This window comes from Cryptomeria japonica, chromosome 10, assembly GCF_030272615.1.
Source record: "Cryptomeria japonica chromosome 10, Sugi_1.0, whole genome shotgun sequence".
Taxonomy (NCBI): Eukaryota; Viridiplantae; Streptophyta; class Pinopsida; order Cupressales; family Cupressaceae; genus Cryptomeria; species Cryptomeria japonica.
Genome location: NC_081414.1, coordinates 240229420 through 240252322, shown reverse-complemented (window position 1 = coordinate 240252322; position 22903 = coordinate 240229420). Strand labels below are relative to the sequence as shown.

At 37.8% G+C, this 22903-nt stretch overlaps 1 protein-coding gene and 1 long non-coding RNA gene across 2 annotated transcripts in view; both read right to left on the bottom strand.

The window, feature by feature from the left end:
- Positions 1 to 2769: 2769 nt before the first annotated feature.
- LOC131063855 (uncharacterized) overlaps positions 2770 to 22903 on the bottom strand; it is a 72690-nt gene continuing 52556 nt past the window's right edge. The window contains exon 2 of the long non-coding RNA XR_009111173.2: positions 2770 to 2977. This is a non-coding gene — a long non-coding RNA (uncharacterized LOC131063855). The remainder of the gene's footprint in view (positions 2978 to 22903) is intronic.
- LOC131063852 (protein RETICULATA-RELATED 3, chloroplastic) lies at positions 7366 to 9020 on the bottom strand. The gene has a single exon (XM_057997808.2). It carries the CDS (start codon positions 8785 to 8787, stop codon positions 7702 to 7704), a length of 1086 nt encoding a protein of 361 aa, XP_057853791.1. The 5' UTR covers positions 8788 to 9020; the 3' UTR covers positions 7366 to 7701.

Sequence of the window (22903 nt, the reverse complement as noted above, 5' to 3'; positions counted from 1 at the left end):
ATTATCCCAAACTCATGCTAGCGTGTTGGGTTAAAGGTAACCTCAAACAAGGCTTGGATTGCCTAAGGTGGATCCGAAGGGTCCTAAATCTTTCTATTGTTTGTAATTGTTTTCAGAAGCTTGGCTACAATTGAAAACTCACTCCTTTGGAGTACTATTTTTCTATTTTTTTGGCTAAATTGGGGCTTGATTTGTCTTGCCTTATGGTAGATTTTTAAAAGGATTGGGACCCTTGTTTCTTGCTTTTTTGAATATAAAACAACAAAACAACAAAACAACTAATAACTAAAAGTCCAAGTTTTGAAAAGGTTTGGGCCCTTTTGCAAATACAATGTAATAGCTACCAAAAAAGTCATTCAACAACACAACCACAACTAGGTTGTCATCAAGAAACAAACCATCCAACCTACACTATGTTTGTCCCCTTCCATATAATCCACACACCCTTAACCTATAGATAAGTATCTAAAACAAATTTAGGAAGACTTCTCTTCCTCTTTTGATCAATCATCCACAACACGCCATTTTCTAACTTCTCCAAATGTGGAAAGAAGGGGAGTCCTTTACCTCTACATCCAATAACAGAAGTTGTACACTACATATAATAATCATGAGCAAGAATTCCACCTAGACACCAACTAGGCAACGAGAACAAACATTAGAGATGCCAAAATTAGATCAAATGGAGAAATTCTATCAAGAAGAAATAACATGAGGTGTTTTAGCCCTAGAAAATGCCACCATTGGAGAAGCCTCCAAGATCACAACATTCCACCAACTGGGATGAAAGGAGGCTCATCAACCATAGAATCAAACATAACAAAACATCCATAGTCAAGTGATAGGGGGATGGCATTCCTCCACCAAGTGGTTAAGCCTACGATCTTGCAATGAGAACATTTAAAAGGAAGATGCCCAATAGCAAAGCGTCATCTACATTCAAACAATAGGCTCTCATAATCAAGCAATTAAATCCACTCCCTATCTCTCAACTAGCAAGACAACATCCCCAAGAAGGGACTTGGAATTGAAAATGCCATCGTCCACTATAATATAAGCAAGAGTAGAGTGACCAATGTTAGAGATGGCAAAATTACACATTCAAAATATGGTCAATAGCATTGGTTATATCCTGAAAGCAAGAGTCTTCTTGAAATTGGTGAGGGAGATAAGGCAATTTCACCCAAACCAACATAATATTAAGAGATTCTATCATAGGGTTGGATGAAGGAAACCACAATTTGAGAGTAGGAATGTTCGCTTAACATCCACAACCTATCATGTAACGCCAAATCCTTGTCCTTTGGAGTATTAAAGATTGCAATTAAGAAGCACCTAGCACAAGGAAAAAGCTCAATTGAACCATCGATGAAGAGCTTCCAAGGCTCCAAAATCCACTTATGCAAGTATGAGAGAGAAAGCAAGAATTGATTAAATTTATAAATCAAAACTTCATCAAACATAAAAAAAAAAAAAAAAATCAATATCAATTACATCATGTTCACAAACGACAAGGGGAAAATTTAAGACGAGTAGACAACTTACTTTTCCACACATGTAATTTGAGAAAGGGGAGTCATCACAGCAACCATGGCTACATAGGAACAACCTTCATTCACCACACCCTCACTAATAGCTCCTGAGACTCGAATAAAGGACATGAACCCTCCATCGATATGTTCAAATGAACCAAAAGCTATAGAGCCCAAAGCTTCAACACAACCTTGACCAACATCAAGCATGGCAATAGAGAGGTTGGTGAAATGAGAGGCAATCGAAACCACACACCCATCGACAACACAACCACTAGAATAGTGCCCACAAGAGCCAAGACTCGAAGCACTAGCAAATGCAATGCCATGAACTAGAATGGACAATCTAACTAATGGAGAAATGGCACTAGACGCCTCTTGTTTACCAACAACTTGTGACAAAGACACCACAATCAATCCTACTAGGTGGGTCTCATTACCATTGAAAAAAGCAATTCTCTTATGATAGAGAAAATTGGAGATGCTTAAGTTATTTATTTCTAAAAGTGTTATTTGCTACTCAACTAGTCACCTTTTATTATCACTTCAATAGGGAAAGAATGTGAGTGTTATAGTACAGTCCTAGAGCACAAGAAAAAATACAATGAACTAGAATATATGGTAAAGTAGATAATGACACATCATAACAAAGAAAGATATGGCAACATAATGCTCTTCTTTTTTGCTTGAATAAATATGTTAGTGATGTGAAAAAGAGACGCAATGTTTAAGTTCCTACCAACAATGTTATTAGTTTAGAGTAGATATCAAAAAAGCATTTGGTATGATTTTTTTTATAGAAAACCTATTTACTAATGCAAACATCTAGAATTATTGTTTGTAATAAAATAATTTGAATATATTATGATATTGTAGATATTTGTTAAAAAAAAAATGAGGATGAACAAAACAAATAAATATTAAAAAATAATAAAGTAAAATTGTTCCATTATATTAAATTTGATTGTTTTGTAAATTCATAGTGAGAAAAATATAATTTAAAAATAGTAAAGTAGAATTGTTCCATTATATTAAATATGATTATTTTGTAGATTCTCCTTAGCAAGAAAATTAATTGTTTTAACAAATCATTTTAATATGTGGAAAATGCCATTAGTACATATTAACGTGCAATAAATTTAAATTTGAAAATCAAATTACTTACAATGATGATAACAATATTAATGTTGTCAAAGCTAGAAAAAATTGAATGAAAATAGCTAAAACACATGTCAAAAATATAAAAAAATTATTTTAACAAATCATTTTAACATGTGAAAAATATCATTAGTACTTATTAATGTGCAATAATTTTAAAAATTGGAAATCAAGTTATTTACAATGATGATAACAATAATAATATTGTCAAAACTAATAATGTTATTTAACTGCTCGAGCCATAAGCCATTGCCGTATGTTACACTTCAGAAAATTAATGCTTCGTCCTACACTTTTCAAGTACAAAGAAGCAATTGTCAATTTTCCATTGATAGAAAGACGAACATTATATTTGCTGAGAACACTTTGATATTTCATTTACTGAAATATTTAGTTCTGACTTAAAAATAAAGAAAAATGATATTTATATAATTATGTAAAATAAAAAAAATATACAGATTAGAAATTTCAATCAAAATTTTAATTGTGTGGGGTTGGTTAAACTAATAGAAAAATTGAATGCGATGAATGCGTAAACATCCTGGTCTAGCTAGAATGGGCTATGATAAACCTATGGACATGGAACAACTCCTTTCTCAAGGCCGCCAAATAAATACTTTTCTTTGAGTTGATCGTGCACTAATCCAATAAATACTTTTCACCTGAAGCATTTTAAGTTTTTAAATCAATACCATGGCAAATACATGGGATTCTTACAGGCATCTTTCATTTTGTCAAGTTTCACTCACTAATTCATTTAGAGTAAGTTATCCCCTCTTGGGTTTGAACTATTTATGTTCAGTGTGAGTACAAATGGCCAATATTGTCATAAAATCAGGTGCTCAACCACGTACCAATCTCTCTTGCTTGCATTCTCGCATAATGTCTTCTAAATTGGTAAAACTGAATAGCAATTGTCTGATTCGATCATTGAAAGAAAATTATCACAGATGGATTCTCCTTGTAATTAAAGAAAGAAGCCTACACTACAATGTTAGGACTCAGGAAAGAGTTATCTATTACAATCATGGATTTGAGATGAAACAAACTTAGAAAAGTTCTAGATTGCAAGTCTCCATCAGATTTTAACAGTGAGCATATCCGGAGTCGGTGGACTGCAGGTAGATGAATTTTGCAATTAAGACCATAATAAATACCAAAAAGGTAACAAATGGTTGAACAAGATTATGGATCTCCTTGTACACCAACGAACTAGCCCAACAGGGTGGAAATTACACAAGATGGAATACCAGCCCTTCAAATAGTATCCTTATTCCACAACATCCTGGAAAGAATAGATTCCATCGGATGGATTGATTGTACTGTCAGTCATTGGAACCAACATATGCTGATAAAAACATTTTTTAACTAAATAAATTGCTTGTATAGCATCTCTTGTAAGGCTACCACATTAGAGAATCATTTAACCATTTTAATTTTTCAAAGTTAAGCATGGACACATTATGACTTCCAATATAGATTCAGGTCTTTTCATATGTAAAGATTAGCTCAGCAGAGCCAAACGACAAAAGCTGTAAACTGAAAACAGCTATTTGACAAATAAATGAAAGATAAATCCACTGTTACCATCTTTTAGACCTTTGCTTAGATTCTGATCACTCGAGCAAAAATCATATCCAAATAGCTGTGACCTGCCTTTTCAACAGATTCACAGACCAAAAGAAGAATACTCAGGAACAAGCCATTCACCTAAAATGAATGGAACGGCCTTGGATATCACAAACACAAAACTGAATTTGTCACATGAAAGCAACTAATAGCATTTCCCATACCCAATCTCCTTGATAACCATAATGACAGGACTGCTGTCTTTCAATGAAATAGAATAACATTAAAATATGAGAAGATAGTAAGATACCAATTCGGCACATACAGTCAAAAGCATATGCAATATTCAATAAGCGTCCTAAGATTAGCAGCCATATATATTAAAGAAAAAGGTCACTTGTCATTGTTCTTACAGAAATCTTTGACACAATACATGGAAATTTGTGGCCAAGAGTGTAAATATGAGGCAAATGGATGCCAGATTCCATCAATGCCATAACTGTAACAAACCGTACAAATACAGTATTTAGAAGAAGGCACTTATCAGTTAATATCATAACACTCGAGATCTTAAAATGAAACAGTACTCAGTATCAGAGATACGAACCTTTAAAGATTATATATTGGGCAGTGGGGAAGAAGTATTGCAATACCTGACTATAAAAGTCTAGTAGGTCATGAATGAATTTTAGCACGTACAGATTTTGTTTAAATAGGTTGCTCAGATTATTGACTACCAATATAAAGTTAAAATGGGTGTTTCATAGTTGAGCATGTTCCAATAGTTGTTATAGTACTTGTTGATTTAATGCCCAATATTTTTAACAATATTGCAATAATATTTGTGACTTTAAAGTTGTTACGCTAGCCATAATTGAATGAAATGTAATGCTCAGATTAAAATGGCAACAAATCATGTGATGCCACATCAGTGCACCAATAAAATATGACTTAGTGCACAAGTATCGATCTTACTTTTCTTTGGACCTTTTTGGACACCTCCACAAAAAGCATGCTGATGTGGCCCTGAAACCTTAGTTATAAGCAGGAGACTTGCTAAATAAGCTGCTGTAAAAAATTGGGATTGATTTGAAATTTTCACACAGAATTTTGCAAAGCGCTAAGTTAGGATGCTCAATTACTAGATCTTCTCCCCTAAATTGTTCATATTCCAAGGTATCATACAAGCCAGATATGCATACGCAATATTATCCAAGTTTAAATGTTCTCCAACATACTTGTTGGAGAAATCGGCATGATGGATGGAACGATAACAAATGTTAGTCATGTGAAACTATTATGCTTCTAAAATGTTTCTCTATTAAACAAGTGGGTAATCAAGCCTATCAGGCATTATTTCCTATCAGGCATTATTATACAGAACATTAAATAAACTTGATATTCAATTTAAAAGGGCACTAAATAAATAGTGCTATAAGCAAAATAATAAAATATTGATCTTTCACAAAAGAAAAAGTGTAAACTGTAATCCACTGGCACTGATCTGCCTTATCAACTGGTTACCCGCCAAACAATTAAATAATCATCCAACAAGCCATCACCCGAAATAGCTAAAATGCACATCCATATCGTTGACCATCAAACTACTTTCTTAAATTATAATTTATAATAACCACTTGCAATTCCAAATCCCATCTTCCTGTTAGTCATAATTACTTATATATTATGCCAGAGGGAATAAAGAATTTCCAATAATGAACTTCTCAAACAACTAATCTGTATAAAGTTGAAATTAAGAAATAGTAGAAAAAACATTTTTATTCATCATTGCAATTTGGCAGATACAGAAAACCATAGTTTTTAATCTGATTTATAACAATCTAAATAAAGATTGACACACGGAGACGTTGAAACTCCAAAACCTGCTCCCACATCCTCTGTGCAACGAGTATGAGTGGAAAGGGGCTGGGAGATTAACAAGTTGATGTTCATTCAATCTTTATTTATGTTGAAGGAAAAAACTCTAACAAGTTGATGTTCATTCAATCTTTATTTATGTTGAAGGAAAAAACTCCTCGAATTAACAATGTAAATGTTACCTCACTTATAATTTATTATAATCTAGTAGCCCAGGATGTCATTTAGATTTTCGGTGACAAGCAGAAAACAATAAATTTAATACTCAGTCAAAGCTGTGGCAAATTTGAGCAAACCCAATGCATTCTGATGATCAAATCTACTAATATAAACGCAACCTATTATCGGCAGTGCTTAAAAATTCCCTTCTTGCGGGTAGAAGAGAAACTTGTTCTCATATCTACATTATTAAAGACTGGTTCAACAGAAAAGATAACTAAAACTTGAAGGATCTTTGTCTAAAGTAATCTAAGAGATCATCCAATGTTATTCAATAAAGTTACTAAAGTTTTAAGAAACAAACCCAGACTTTCATATCAACCTAATCTGATCAATATTTCAAATTAAATAGCAATGCATTGACCAATAATAACTTCTCACATGCATTGTGAGAAAAATTCACATGATTCAAACAATGCAGTGCAATAATTGAGTTTGCAGGTGTGTTCTTGGATCAAGCTTCCGATCCATTAGAAGGTTCACAGGATTCACACATTTCACAGAATATCTCTGATCTATATGCACTCTCAATTTCTCATCATCAACAACAGTGGAATATGGGAATTGAAAGAGAAATACAGCTTTTCATGGTTGAAAATAAAACCCCGTATGCCCATTATCTGATTTCTCATGCAAAATAATCTAAAATTTACCCACCCTTTCCCTATGATAATTGATTAGTTCTTCACAATCAAATCTGCATATAGAAGAAAATTCATATTCAATTTTATCTTTGGACAGTCACTGTCAACTACCTTCACCACGAAAACAAGGCAACTACCTTTTGTTTTTTCAGTATCTATGCTGACTGAATGATTAATGGACATCCTCAACAATTAAGGATACTAGTTCGATGAGGAATCCAAAACCACATATCGTAATAGCATACAAATATTTGAAAGACGTCCTGAAAATCATTTTTAATTTGATAATAGCAGGATGCAAAAGAAAATCAATCACTTCTAAACAGGGCCTAATTCAAACAGCGGTATGAAATATACACCATCAATCAATCCAAAACTTGCATGGATTCCTCTTGGCCACATGACAGTTTCAAGTACAAAAATAAAAACAAATGAAAAGTTCCCATGCAGATTAACATTTACCTGGCCTATATCGAATGGCAAGAGCACCTGGCAACGAACTAAGCCACCATACCCCGCGAGCCCTACCCTATCACGATAACTTCAAACCATGGCAACAATGAGTCTTAAATCTCTTGTAATAAAATTATTCATATGTTATCCTTTCGAGAATTCACTGGATCTTCTCTACAAGATAACATTTTACAATCAAAGCAACCTTAAATCTTTACAGTTAAGTACTGAAAAGTCTGGGTGCTGATTTAAGAAGATTGATCAGGCTGAAAATCCTTAGCCTGATCTAACAACTTATATTTCTCATCTTCAGCCGGTTGTGGGGGTTCATCTACTTTTTGAGATCCAGTTATTCTAGCCAATAGTACAAAAGACACTCCCCCAAGCACATTGTTCAAACACCGAAGCACAATCACCGAAGACTTAAAGGCAATAGGAGGAAGTCCTTTGGCAAGCAGAAATTCAATACCATTCAGAGTTTGGTACCTGAAATTACTGCTCAAACCCATGTGAGCAGCCCATGTAGCCGCGTTCAACAAAGTCGGGGGTGCCTTGTTTGGAGTCTCGAAGTTGGGATCCATTTTCTTCCTAACACTGATCAAACCATTAGATATTACAGTCCCCACAAGCCCTGCAGCAAACCCAACAGCTGCAAACAAGGTTCCCTTGTACACGAAAGTACCCATCCTCTCTAAGACATTGAAGCTCCCTGGCTCAAACATGTGGCTTGTAGGACTGCCTGCAAATATACCAGGGAGAGTCTGAGCTGCTGATGACATGGAAGCTGATGGTGCCAACATGTACATGAGGGTAAAATTGAGGATGCATCCAACAACAAGAGTGGAAAAAACGAAGTCCAGTTCATTGAGACCAAAGTTTGGCCTAGATGCCATGTCCCCAAGAACACATGCACTTACCCCAACTAGCTCCTCCATCAGGACCTTGAATGCAAACTGTGGATCCGCTTCCACTCTGGCTTTCCACCCCTGAAAAAAAGCACCCAAAAGCCCACCTTTGATTTTCTTACTCCCACTGTCATCTGATTTTCCCCATGATCCCCCTTCTCCTCCACCACCACCACCACCATTGTTGTTGTCGCCAATGCCTGCATCTCCCCCACCGGACTGGACATCTGGACGTGCAGATACCCATGTTCTCAAATCCCTTCTACGCGATGAACTGAGGTTGATACTCTCACACCCATTTGCAACAATCTTGAGGACTTCGTGGCGGTTACAAGCATTAAGAGTTTTCAGGGTCTTTGATTTGTTGGGCAAGCTTGGGGTTGCCGTTGATTTGCCTGATATGGCAATTGAGCACCTCAACTGTGACATTGTGACAAATATCGGTAAAGGAAAATTTTGATTAAACCCAGGTGAAAACAGGAAGACTCCAACCAGGAATCTCCTTAAATCGTAAAGCCGAGGTGAACACACTAGTGATTTTTAAAACCCTAGCAAAAACCTCGGTAAGAGTAGCAAACAAAATTTGGTCAGAAAATCGTTAGAGTCCCAAACTCTAAATGAATGTAGACGTATATTCGCAAAGAAATGGACCCCCTACCTATATAAAAGGTCCTAGGGCACATAATTAATGGTGAAAACTATATACCGATGCGGTTTTCTTTTATGTTTTGGACCACTTCCATTAGAGCATTTCAAATGCGTAACTTCTTTACAGTGTGGTTTTTTTTTGGTTTGGGAAATTCGTTAGAGCTTGATTTTTTGTCATTTATTTTTCTAATATAAATCTATTATTTATTATCTCAGATCAAATTTATAATTTTATATTGTAAATTTAATTCAATTTGATTGAAGTTATATTCATATTGTGAATTTCAACTTGGAACTTCTAATATTCAAAATAAAAATTTATCATTTTGTTTATCATTTCACTAGTCATTGTTGATCATAACATAAATTTTATCTTTTTTGTTGATTTGTAGCCTTGTTTGTCATATTTAGAGACACTTATTTACTCCCTTTAAATTATGTTGGAATGTAAGAAGAACATCTAAATTTAAAGCTTAAAAGAGAGTCTATTATGTCATATCTATTTATTACATCATATTAAGGTCATTGCACATTCGCTTGTTGTCTTCGATTTCTCACTCAAGTCATAAAGTCAATCAAACTAGAGGTTTGATTAAGGATAACTTGACCCTCATAATTCAACAGATTCTTTAGAGGCATTTCTAAACATCGTCGATCTTTGCATGCATTTAGATATCAAGAATCGAGGCAAGCAATTCACAAGAAGGTGCATTTTGTCTAATCATGTAAAGAAGTTACAAGTTCAATTCCACACGTCGAATTTGAATTTGCACTTACAAATATCAAGTTCACACTCACGTAAGTGATCTGGTACAAAAAATGATCAATTTATAAAATTGAGATCATCATCTAAGTCAACCAAAAACTTCAAGAGCATTGATAAATCGTTTCTTTCATGAGATTTCAGTTGAATATCATACTTAATTTTTAGTACTTTCCAATGATAAACTCCAATTCTATTATCTAGGTTGTTTTGTACTTTGGTTGAATGCATTTATTTGATTATTATGGGTAAAATAATGTAAAGCTTATTTATTTTCCTTTTAGAATTTAAGGAGCTAAAATTGGATTAATCATGCAAAAATTAATAGTATAAAATTTAAATAAATTCAATGTCACTCTTGGTTGGATTCTCAAATTGTGGAATATTTTATAACTAACGTTAGAAATTGATTTACCATTGTGTAAGAATTTAAGGGTGTATTTCAAGTAACACTTCAAAATCTATAAATTGATTATGCTTTATTCTAGTATAGATCCATGAACACATAAATGACATAGGTTAGCTTTACAACTATTGATTTAATCTAGGGTTGTAAATGAGAGAGTGGGGATTACAATCAAATTATGGAGATGAGTGGTAATGGAATCAAGATGCAATTTTTACCATTATATTTTGCCCCAGTTTGATGGACACGTGAATTAATATGAAGATGAATGTCAAAATAAAACAAGAAGTCAACATGGAAATTAAATATGTATACATATGTATTGTGTATATATGTATTTGTGTATCCTCAAAGGAAATGGATATGGTTCACAAATGTTGAATTCTCATAATGGGTACTAGATTAAAAATATTCAAAATGGAAAAAAAACATATAATGAGTAGCTCATATGTTATACATTTATATAATTGTTGACGAGAACTTTCTTGGAAATTATCTTCAAGTATAAGAAAAGTAAAGAGGAGAAAGGTAGGAGATTTTATCTATATAGAAGTGGTAAAGCTCTAAGTAAAAAATGAACTAGGACTTTTTCTAAGAAAAAGATTCCAACAAAAAAAAGGATGGTTGGCATAGATTCCTTTGACATAAGAATGACTATGATGTTACCTTCGATGAGGTAAGAAAGATAATTAGTTATAACTGCTATGTAAGGATCATGTAAGCATAAATAAGATGTAAAAGATGCAAGCACAAGAAAGATCATAACATACAATTATAATATATAAGCATAATAAGTGTAGGATTTTGCCAAGATCAAGGGCACAATGAAAAGCATAAAAAGAGAGACAATAGAATGACAAGAACAAACTGTATTCTCATCAATATGCAAATGATCAATTGGATTAACCAATACAATGAATATAGGCTTGCTTATATAGGCAAGGCCATATGGATGTACGAGCACACAATTATGACATGTGGCTCAATGAGAAACAAGGGTAGGTAAGAAATACTAGGGGTAGGTAGGAGAAATAATATAATATTCCACAAGAGATGGATGACCCACCGAATGTGGAGTGTAACAGCAAAATAAGACCACAAAAGGTGGAATTTCTCCTACAAGCCCTATCCCTATGTGCACACTTCCCTAAGTGTCTCAAATCCAAACTACGAAGAGATGCATTATCCTAAGTTAACTTAAGTAAAGTGTAATAACATCCAAAATGAATATTTATTTACACCAACACCCCCCCTTAAGTGCAACTTAGGGGAATGAAGACTCAAGTCAACAATGCAAGATGGGTCCCGGCTACTAGGCCATGATAGGTACCCATGTACAAAATGCAAATGCAAGCAAAACAATGCAATGCAATCTCTCACAAACGAAGAAAGGGAGAAAACCCAGTGGGAAAAAACTCCCCCCCAAAAGAGAGATGAATGTACAAAAGACTCTCAAAGAAGAAGGACAAAATCCTCAAAGAGGAAAAAGTCCCCCCCATAAGAGAGGAAGGAGAAGTCAGCTGACCCCCCCTAATGATACATCCTGCACCCCCAAGAGAGCTCGCAACTGCTGGAACTTACTCTCGGTGAAAGGTTTGGTGAATATGTCAGCAACCTGCTCTGCTGTAGGACAATACTGCAAATCAATGACCTGCTCCTAAATGAGCTCTCGGATATAGTGCATATGAATCTCGATGTGTTTGGTCCGCTGGTGCTGGAACGGGTTCTTTGAGATTGCAATAGCACTTTGATAGTCGCAATGTAGAACTGTCGGCCGTGGAGTGGTGAATCCAAACTCTGTGAGAACCTGTTGGAGCCAAATGGTCTTAGTCGCTGCGTTAACAACACCTCGATACTCAACCTCAATCGAAGAGAGAGTAATAGCATGTTGCTTCTTGCTCTGCCAACAAATGGGGCCCGAACCAAGGTGAAAATTGTAACCAGAAGTAGACTTACGATCATCAAGATCGCCAGCCCAATCGGAGTCTGTGTAACCAACCAAGCGAAGTCCTGTACCTGCTGCATAGTGAATCCCATAGTGATGTGTACCCTGGATGTAATGAAGGATGCGTTTGACGGCTTTCCAATGAAGCTCATGTGGTTCCTGCATGAAGAGGGCAACCATGCCAACTGCAAATGAAATATCAGGGTGTGTATGAGTCAAGTAGATGAGACTACCCACAAGCCGACGATACAAAGTGGCATCAACTGGTGGAGAAGAACACTGAGCCTCAAGCTTGACTCCTAAAAGAAAGGGAGTTGGGGCAGGCTTACAATCAGCCATATGAAAGCGTGCAAGTAGATCAAGAGCATACATGGGCTGCGATAGTGTAATCCTGGAAGGTGACTGTGAAATCTCTATCCCGAGAAAGTAGTGCAAAAGACCCAAGTCAGTCATAGCAAATCTGTCATGCAAAGCAGATTTGACCCTGCTAATGATGGATGCGGTACTCCCTGTAATGATCAAATCATTAACATAGAGCACAAGTATCAAGTGAGAGTCATCCTGTCGCAAAATGTAGACATTCGGATCAGAATGACACCTGGTGAACCTTGCGGAGAGAAGAAAGGAATCCATCTTGGCGTACCAAGCCCTGGGGGCCTGCTTAAGGCCATAGAGAGATTTCCTTAGTCTGCAAACCAAGGAAGTATCCTGGATGAAACCCTGTGGCTGCTCCATATAAATCTCCTCATCAAGATCACCATGAAGAAAACCACTCTTCACATCCATTTGATGTACATCCCAACCATGAGCTGCAGCAATAGCAAGTGTCAAACGAATGGAGTTCATCTTGGCTACGGGTGCAAAGGTCTCAGTATAGTCAACACCTGCAACCTGAGAGAAACCTTTCGCAACAAGTCGAGCCTTATACTTATCCACACTACCATCCGCTGCAAACTTGGTCCGATAGATCCACTTACATCGAACCATCTTTCTCCCCTTAGGGAGATGGACTAAATCCCATGTGTTGTTCCTCATCAAGGAACTATACTCTTCCTCCATAGCTTGGTCCCACTTAGGAGCCCCTGATGCTTCCCTAAATGTCTGTGGATCGGAAGCGATAGCAGTGAATGCATGTGGAAGGTCCTGATGTTGTGATCGAGTTCTTTGGGTATCTGAAGGATCCCCAACAAGAGAACCCACGGACTCAAGTGTTTGTCGAGCCCAACGAGGTCTAGGTGGAGTGGAGAACGAGGCTCCTCAACTGCAAGTGGACCCTACGGAGGTGTAACCCTGTGAGTCGGAGTTGAAGGAGTCTCATCATCTGAATCACTAACATCAATATCCACAATGGAGGAAGGTGGAGGAGGTAGAGAGGCTAAGCTAGGAGAGCTTTACTCAAAGTGAACACTCCTCTTAATGAACACCTCATGTGTCTCTGGATCCATCAATCTGTATGCCTTAACACCCTCAAGATATTCAACAAATATGTAAGGTCGACTCTGTGGTTCCAATGCCTTGCATTTTTGCAGAGGTATGCGAGCCCATGTTGGACACCCAAAGACTCTGAAATGTCTTACAATCGGTTTCCTACCAGCCCAAGCTTCAAAAGGAGTAATACCTTGCAAAGCTTTGTGAGGAACCCAATTTTGGATGTGTGTGGCACAACTGATAGCCTCTACCCAAAAGGCGGGATCAAGAGACCGTGCATGTATCATACAACTAGCCATTTCTTTGAGAGTTCTATTCTTGCGTTCTGCAACGCCGTTCTACTGTGGAGTGTATGCTACAGAATGCTGAAGATGAATCCCCTCAAATGTACAAAAATCCTCAAGTCTTTTGTTCACATATTCCCTTCCATTATCTGTGCGAAGAATCTTGACCACTTTCCCTAATTGCTTCTCCACACGAGTCTTGAAGTCCTGAAATCTATCAAATACTTCACTCTTATGAATAAGAAAGTAGACCCAAGTGAAGCGAGAGTAGTCATCAATGAAGGTGAGGACATAGCGGGCCTTACTAAATGAAGGTGCTGGAAATGGACCTGCTACATTACTATGGACAAGTTGAAGAACTTCCAAAGCTCTCCAAGCTTTCCCCTTATCAAACTTCTCTTCGGGATGCTTGCCCATGGAAAAACCTGAACATATGCCCTCTGAAAAAATGATTCGAGGTAGACCTGTGACCATGTCTTTAGTGCTGAGTTGCTGAAGATAGTGGTAGTTGAGGTGACCAAACCGCTCATGCCATAGCTTACTTTTTGAATTTGAATGAGTAAGCAAGACCCTAGAAGGTGAACTTGGCACAAAGTGGGAGAATGAATAAAGCCTTGATTTGTCATTGACTTGTCCCACTGCTACCAAGGCATCATCATCAAGTTCCTTTACCACAACTGAATCTGGTGTAAACTCAACCTTTTTCCCATTTCCATAGTGAGTGATTTGGTAGATGGAGAGAAGGTTGGTAGACAAGTTAGGAACATAGAGAACATTCTCAAATGTTCCATCATCCATGTCAACTGAACCTTTCCCTTCAACCTCTACTTGAGTATCATCACCTATGTAAATGTGAGGTACCTTAGATGGCTCCAATGAAGAAAACTGCTCCTTTGTAGAACCCATGTGATATGAGGCACCCGAGTCAAGTATCCATTGTTGTGAAGAACCTGTTGTAGCCACAAATGCTTGCCCTTTTCCCTTAGACTGTGAGGAAGAGGAAGGAGATGAATCCTTCTTTATTTAGGCGGATGGCAAGTTGATGTTGTTTTTCTTAAGAAGATTGTTTAACTCATCAACTTGCTTTGCGTGGCATCGATGCTCATCATGAACATACTTCTTGCAATATGTACAAGTTGGTTTATCCTTCTTAGGTGGTGTCCCCTTCTTGGAAGAGGATGAAAAATCGCCTTGTGATGGAGAGGATGATTGTCCTTTTTCCTGGTGTGGCTTAGACTTAAAGTGCTTCTTCTTCTTGTTGGAATCTTTGCCTTGACTTCCTTGATTCCCTTGATTTGCCACCAAAGCCTTGGACTTAGAAGACTTGAGAAGTCCCATGTTCAACAACGTAGATTGTTCCAATATTAACATTTTTGTGAAAGCATCAAAGGAAGGCATAACATAGGAACTCCCCACTGTCAAACGATGAGTTTGGAAGCTAGACACAAATGCTGCATATTATGGTGCAAGCTTGTCCAACAAGTTGAATATCAACTGAGCATCCTTTTTGTCAATTCCACAATCCTTAAGCTTTGCTCTTAGCTCATTTGCTTTGGTGACATAATCTTGGATTGTATCAAAACTCTTGGGATCCAAGTTGGTGAGCTCATTGTCAATCTGAGAGCCTTTGATTTCATCAACTTGACCATACAATTTCTGAAACATATCCCAAGCCTCTTTGATTGTTTTACACTTCTCAATGTGAAAAATGAGGTCATCTGATACATACTTGTGCAAAGTTCCAAGAGCCATGCAATTCTTTGTGAGCCATTCTAATTGAGCATTTGGATCAGCCTTAGGATCAGGTGGTGTTGTTATTGTTCCATCTATGTAATGTGTGAGACCCTTTTCTATTAATTTACTCCATACTTTAATTTTCCATGATGCATAATTATGTGGAGTTAAAGGTGAAAATTTATTAGGACTCATTGCAACAAAAATGGAAAGAGCACAAAGAGAGGCACAATCACACAAGACACCCCCCCAAATTCACTCAATCAAAGAACCCCCCCCAAAAGTGATAATTTGGCACTTTATACTTAGTGATGCCCTCCTAAATGGCACAAGGTTAGCAAATGATGAATAACACAAAAGACACGAAACCGTTAATGTTAGTCAATCAAAAACTAATCTAAAAAGGCATACCAAGAGAGACACTAAAAGCATGCTAATGTATCTAATAAGCGAAACAAATATTATGAGGCATCTCCAACTACCTCTTAGCATGGCCTTAGCTCCTTCTCCCTTGTTCCTCTCCTCTCCAAGTTCCAAAATAGTGTAGCTCTCAGCAACTTTTTGCACTATGGATGCTTATGGAGGGTTGAGATTTGAGTATTTTGCTTCAACTGTGAAATGAAAAGCTAATGCTATGCTATTGATGCTAAAATGATATATTTTAACCAAAATAATAAGATATTAGATTGCCTATGCTAAAATGCTCTCTTAAAATGCCTATAGCTTAAGTGCATACAAATTTTCAGGATCTGGATTATGAAGGAATGAGCTCTATTTATAGGAAAAATGGAGCAATGGATGGTTGAGACTGAGTAATCTCAACAAGGGTCAGGATTGAATGATTTCAAATCCATGTGAGGACTTTCAACCCAATCCCAGGATGACAAGTGTCAATGTGAGATAGGTTGAGAGGGGAGGGAATAAGCATTAAATGCCTGATATGACCTTGGGATTTTAGAGTCAAGGTTGGTTGAATGAATAAAATCTTTATTCAAAGAATAAAGCTTTTATCCAATGGATAAGCTCTTGTGCAAATGTGAAATGGATGAATATGGTCAAAACAATAAATGTTTGGGGGGACAAATTTGAAATAACCATAAATGGTTATGTAAGAGCCATAAATGGTCATGTAAGAGCCATTAATGGTCTTAGAAGACTTTGGGGGTTAATTTGTTGAACACACAAAGCATTAAATGCTTTTTAAAGACTTTGGAGTCTTTGAGAAGTGACTCCATTTTGCTTAGGAATGTGACAATAATTAGGGGATGGATTAGGCTAATTAAGAAGGGGTTAGAAGAATCTAGAAGGGGATTAGATTTTTGCAAGTGGATTTGGTGGGTGAGGGAAAATAGGATTTTATTAAAAATAAAAATTCATTTATTCCAATAAATGTGTGCAAGTTGCATTTGTAGGAAAATGCAAGTGGGGTGGGGATAATGATTTAAATAAATGTTTTATTTAATTTATTTAAAAGAGGAATAGGGGGGTTTAATTAAATAAATAGATTTTATTTATTTAATTGATTGAAATTTGATTTAATGAATTAATTAAAATAAATTGAATAATTTATTTAATTAATAGAAGAATGTTTGGGGATGAATTAATTAAATATTAATTTAATTAATTGATGGCTAGTGGATTTTTAATCAAATAAATACGAAATATTCATTTAATTAAAATGGACAGATTTGTGTGACTACATTTGCCCATCTTTGAGACGGTGCGGTTTATCGCATCGTTTCAAAGAAAGAAAAATAGGTGTGAAGAAATGCCCCATAAAATGTTAATTTAATGGGTGGTATGCCCCCTCGAGAGATGGGCCGAATTTTTTTGAAAAATAGAGCGATCTCTCGAAAAAGAATGAAAATTGCCATGGTGGTAGAAGAGAAGAAGTTAGCCATACGGGTGAAAAATAGAAGAAAACGAGGCAAAATTGGAGAAATGGGGGGCTCAGGAAGTTCACGGGAACCACGGCGGTGAGTGGGGAGAAGTTACGGTGACCACGAGAGCTCTGATAGTGACGTTTGGAGGAGCAAGCAGCAACGACGATGCCGATTTCGATCACCGAGCACAGATTCGAGCGAGTCCGACGGTTCCAGCGCCTAGATGACTATGGACCAGTGGTACGCAAATTCGAAAACTTAATTTTTGTGCATTTTTTATAAGGTTTTAGTTGAGTCAAAGTCAAGTCGGAGCAAGAGCGCTGAAACTGTTGTTTTGGCGCGTTTGCTCCATAAACTAGCGCTATTGTGCCGCAATGGCGCTATTGTGCCGCAATGGCGCTATTGGCCCCTTGTTTGAGCGCTATTATATGCAAGTTTTAGTGCTTTTGCAGTTGTAGCGCTATGGTATAGCTGATTGAGCACCATTGCTATAGTTGTAGCGCTATTGTTGAAAACTAGCACTTTTGTTGGTTAAATAACGCTTTTGCTTGAGGATAAAAAGATGCCCTAGTTTGGATGAAGAAAATCTCCCGATGCCTAATGATGGATGGTGGGCGATGTGAAGTGGGAGTTGTTTTGAACCATAGCAACCTGATGAGACTTAGGTCATTTGTTAGGATAAATGCCCGTTGAAGTCTAGGTGGCCATGATTGCTTATCTGTTGAGACCCAAAGATACTTGATCAAAGTATATGTTGATAGTCTAGGTTTAAACTTAAGAAAGTTTGAAAACAAAACAACTGATGGTGATTGATGAATGTCTATGTGCAGGAGGATCTACGCGTGTTGCAGTTACGCGAGCGCCATCCGGCGACACAGGGGTTGCGGGACCGATTGACCCAGGCGAAGATTGATTGTATTGCAACGATTGGTCTTTATGAGGTGATGCACATGCCCATGATTCGTATGAATCACGAACTGATCACAACACTGGCAGAGCGGTGGCACAGTGAGACGTGCACCTTTCATTTGGCACAGGGGGAGATGACCGTGACCTTGGAGGATGTGTGGTGCATCCTACGAATTCCTATTCGAGGAGAGCTGGTCACATACGATAGATCTTGGGGTACTGTGGCCGTGCAGCGGATTTTTGATGAGGATGTGTTCATTGATGATGGCTCGATCGCGTGGGAGGATATAGCGGCACTGTATGAGCCACTTCCAGCAGTTTTTTCAAGGATTGTGGGAGGATTGTTGTGTCCAGACAGGCGGTCACATGGGTTGGCGGTGGGATGGGGACAGGTTATCGAGATGATGATGACTGAGGGGACCCGATTTGCATGGGGGTCGTGCGTGCTGGCGCACATGTATCAAGAGTTCCATGAGGTAGTATACCGGGGGAGGGGTTCTTTAGTAGTGGGCATGACGCTGCTACACATTTGGGCTTGGGAGCACTTACCAGTGACTCGACCGGTGAGTCTAAGATTTCGTGTGGTGGATCAGCCGTACATGTTAATGTACAGTGGCATGATGAGTCGGCCCCACTTGGAGAAGTTAGAGTGGTGGCGGCGGGCACTGGATGACCTGGATGCAGTGATATGGCGACCATGCTTGGAGTGTGAGCCATGGGATGGAGGAGGTGGTGGAGGTGGAGGAGGATTGGGGATGCGGAGTCAGTGGAGAGGGAGAGGTGGACTGCCTCTACAGATCTCACAGGGACCACTAATACCGAGAGGAGTTCAGCTGAGTGGGAGGGGGATGGAGAGGGAGATCCCGATGGACAGAGGGGAGGGGACTTCTGGAGAGGGAGGTGTAGGGGAGGGAGCTATGGACACCGGGGAGGGAGCCACTGGAGATCTGCGGGATCACATTATAGTGCGCTTGCAGACGCGGATAGAAGATTTGGAGGCAAAGGTGGCAGCTAGGGATGTGCAACTATTTGCACAGGAGTCAGAGCTGACGGTGGTGTTGCGGGAGAGATACTACAGTGGAGAAATTGGCGGAGTTGCAGGAGAGAGTCTGGGTTGGAGTAGGAGCACAGGGGCCTACAGGGGAGGTGATGAGGGAGATGCGGCGAGCTTAGGCAGAGATAGAGTACTGGTGGGGGTTATATGAGCAGGTGGTGCCAGTGAGTCAGCGAGCTCTCAGTTATTCGCAGATGTAGTAGGCGAGATCAGAGCGATTGCAGAGGGTGCAGAGTAGTGGGGGAGTGATGGGTCTGCTGCGGAGGGAGAGATCAGGGGATGCAGGACGGAGTGGTGGTTCGATGAGGCCTCCACGGAGAGATGGATCAGGTGGTGCAGGCACCAGTGGTGGAGCAGGGGGAGGTGTTGGGACAGCATCTGGCCAGAGTGGCATTTGAGAGAGCATTTTTGCATGCATATATGTATTGTATCATTGTCTATTTTTTTTGGACTGTATCTTGGATGGCTCTTGGTAGCTGATTTTGTAGACTTCATTGTACTCTGATATATGAGATGATATATATGAGGAGATCCCATATTTTGATGATATGCATTTGATTATGGATGGATGTTTATGCAGGATGATGAGTTGATTGCTTAGATGGATATGTGTACATGTATGCATTTGATGAGATGTTTCTTATATGCACGTTTTGATGATGATACTGACATATGCATGCAGGTTTATGTATGATTTGTTTTGTTGATGTAATGCTTTTATGTATGTAATGCCATGATGATGATGTATGCTTATGATGATATATGAACAGGATTTTGGTGTTTCCTATTTTGATATAATGATGAGATGATTTATGTGATGATGTTAATGCAATGGTCGAATGAATGATGTTATGTATGAATATGCATCTAGATGTTTGTCAAATGAATGCAATATGGGTAAACAAAATGTAAAGTACAAATGTTTATATGATAATGTGATGATACTATAACTTATGTTTTTTAATAACTGCACCTTAATGTAATTAAAAAGAGGATAAATGAATGTAATGCGAATAAATCCTAAGATGAGCATAATAAGATACTTATTAATGAATGAATGAATGCACTTTTTAACTATAAATGAATGTATGCAATAATAAATGATAAAAGATGATAAGATGATAATGGATAATTGATACTAAATGAATGTCTAATAAATGATTTAAAACAATCAAAGACAATTTGATCCTATGAATGAATCGAATTATTGATGATTGATGCAATGATGCAAATGTTCAATAAAACTAATGTCCAAAATGAACTATATGTAATGTTAAGTTAAAAATGACATGAATGTACTTAATGCAAGATGCAACTAAATGCGATGATGATATGACCATGAGGAATGCAAGGTTTGTAAGACTTTGTATGATGCATTGATGATGTATCAGAGTACTCGGTCGTGATTGTATCCAAGACCAATTTTTAAGGGTCACGATATAAAACCTACATATGAATGAATGGGTGATATGCAATGGAATGCAAGATATAAACAGATGAGATGAAATGACGATCCATAGTGCTCTATTTTCATCATTGAGCTTTTAAAATGTTGGAAGAGAATACAAGCATCTTGACATAATGATTCAAGATGACCTGAGTATTCCTTTCATGGATTTTATATAGCAAGTTAATACAAACGACTTGATATAAGGGTCAAGTTGACCAGAGTATTGCTTGTGGAACAGACAAGGATTATCTCTATTCATGCATGACTTGGATCGTCCTCCTTGATCTTAGGCTGATCATATCCTGAGACAAGTGCATACTGTACTAAGAGATAAAACCTTTATCCAGTTTGGATGAGGTAGGAGGAACCAAAGGAAGAGCATTGTACCTACAAACAAACAGTATATACATAAAGAATAAAGAATAAGGATCCTTGGTAATGGTTCATGCCCATATGGTTGAGGTATACGCTGTAGTCAGCAAGCCGTAATGATCCATGACTGCATTCTGCATAAGATCACGTAGCTTGGTGAACTTCCCACGTAGACACCATTAGTACATGCCCCAGAACTTCATCGGAAATAATGCACAAATGATACAAAACAATGCTGAAAGATCCCGATACAGATAAACAAATGATTGTACTCACAAATCAACCAAGTATTTGATAGCTTAACATAATTTTCTTGTCAAAGAAAATGAAACTTTTGTCTTTGTTTTGGTAAGGAAGGATGCATCCTAGTTGAAGACAGTTTTGAGTGTTTGATGTTGATTGTGTGGTTTGATTGGTAAATGGTCAGTGTGTGAGTATTTTGTCAATGTTTTGTCTTGGTATCTGCACGGATGAGTATGTACAAGGTGCTGCCATGTTTTTGTGTGATTTTCGATGTTTTGTCAATGTTTTTGGATATTTGAATTGTTTTGAATGTTTTTTGGATTTTGTGTTGAGACATTTTTGAATGTTTTTGGTATTTTGATGATTGCTTGAATGAAGAACTTAATGAATCATAAGACAATGTAGAATCCACTTCCATCAATAGGTTAAGGGCTTTGCCCCCAGTTTTAGACATGACTATGAAAAAGCGGGATGCAAGATGTATGGAGTACTATCATAATTGCAGATGAATAACAAGCCATGGTTTTTGGATGGATGGATGTATGTATGAAGTAGATGTGATTGCAGCAACTCTGAAAGACAATGGAGCCATAGCCTTTACGAGTGGCGCCTGTTTGCCAGGTTTTCACCATCGTACTTACCCAAGGTGCCACCAGAGTGTTTGTTCACCGTTTGGATGCATGATTCTTTTTTACTTTTTTTTTTGAAGGTTTTTGTATTTTCTTCAGGACATTTTTCTGAATGTTTTTGGTATTTTCTGGTATGTAGGGGAGCCTAATGCTCTGTACACCTTAGGTATAAAACCGTTTTAGGTGCATGCTGTTGATTGGATCTGCAAGCGATTCTCCTTTTGATGTAGCCAACTGATATGCCCCAGACCCGAATATAGCAGTGACAACATATGGGCCCAGCCAGTTTGATTCAAACTTTCCCTAATGTTCTCTGTGTGGTTGGTTGCGAGGATTCTCTCGTAGAACAAGATCACCTACCTCAAATGTACGAGGTCTAACTTGGTGATTGTAGCTTCTGCTCATGCACTGCTGATAGGCTTTGAGATGATTGTATGCAGCTTGTCGCTTCTCATCAAGTAATTCTAAGTCTTGGAGTCGTGAGACTCTATATGCTTCATCATCTATTAGATTATGCAAGGAGACCCGTAATGATGGTATCTCGACCTCAATAGGCAAGATAGCTTCTGCACCATAGACCAATGAATAAGGAGTTGCACCTGTAGGGGTTCGAATGCTAGTTCGATATGCCCATAGCGCTGGATTTAGTTGAACATGCCAATCACGACCGACATCATTAACTGTCTTCTGTAGGATCCTCAATATGTTTTTATTGGAAGCTTCGGCCTGACCATTGCCTTGTGGGTAGTAGGGAGTGGAAAAGCGGTGTTGGATATGAAATTTCTCACAAAGTTCGT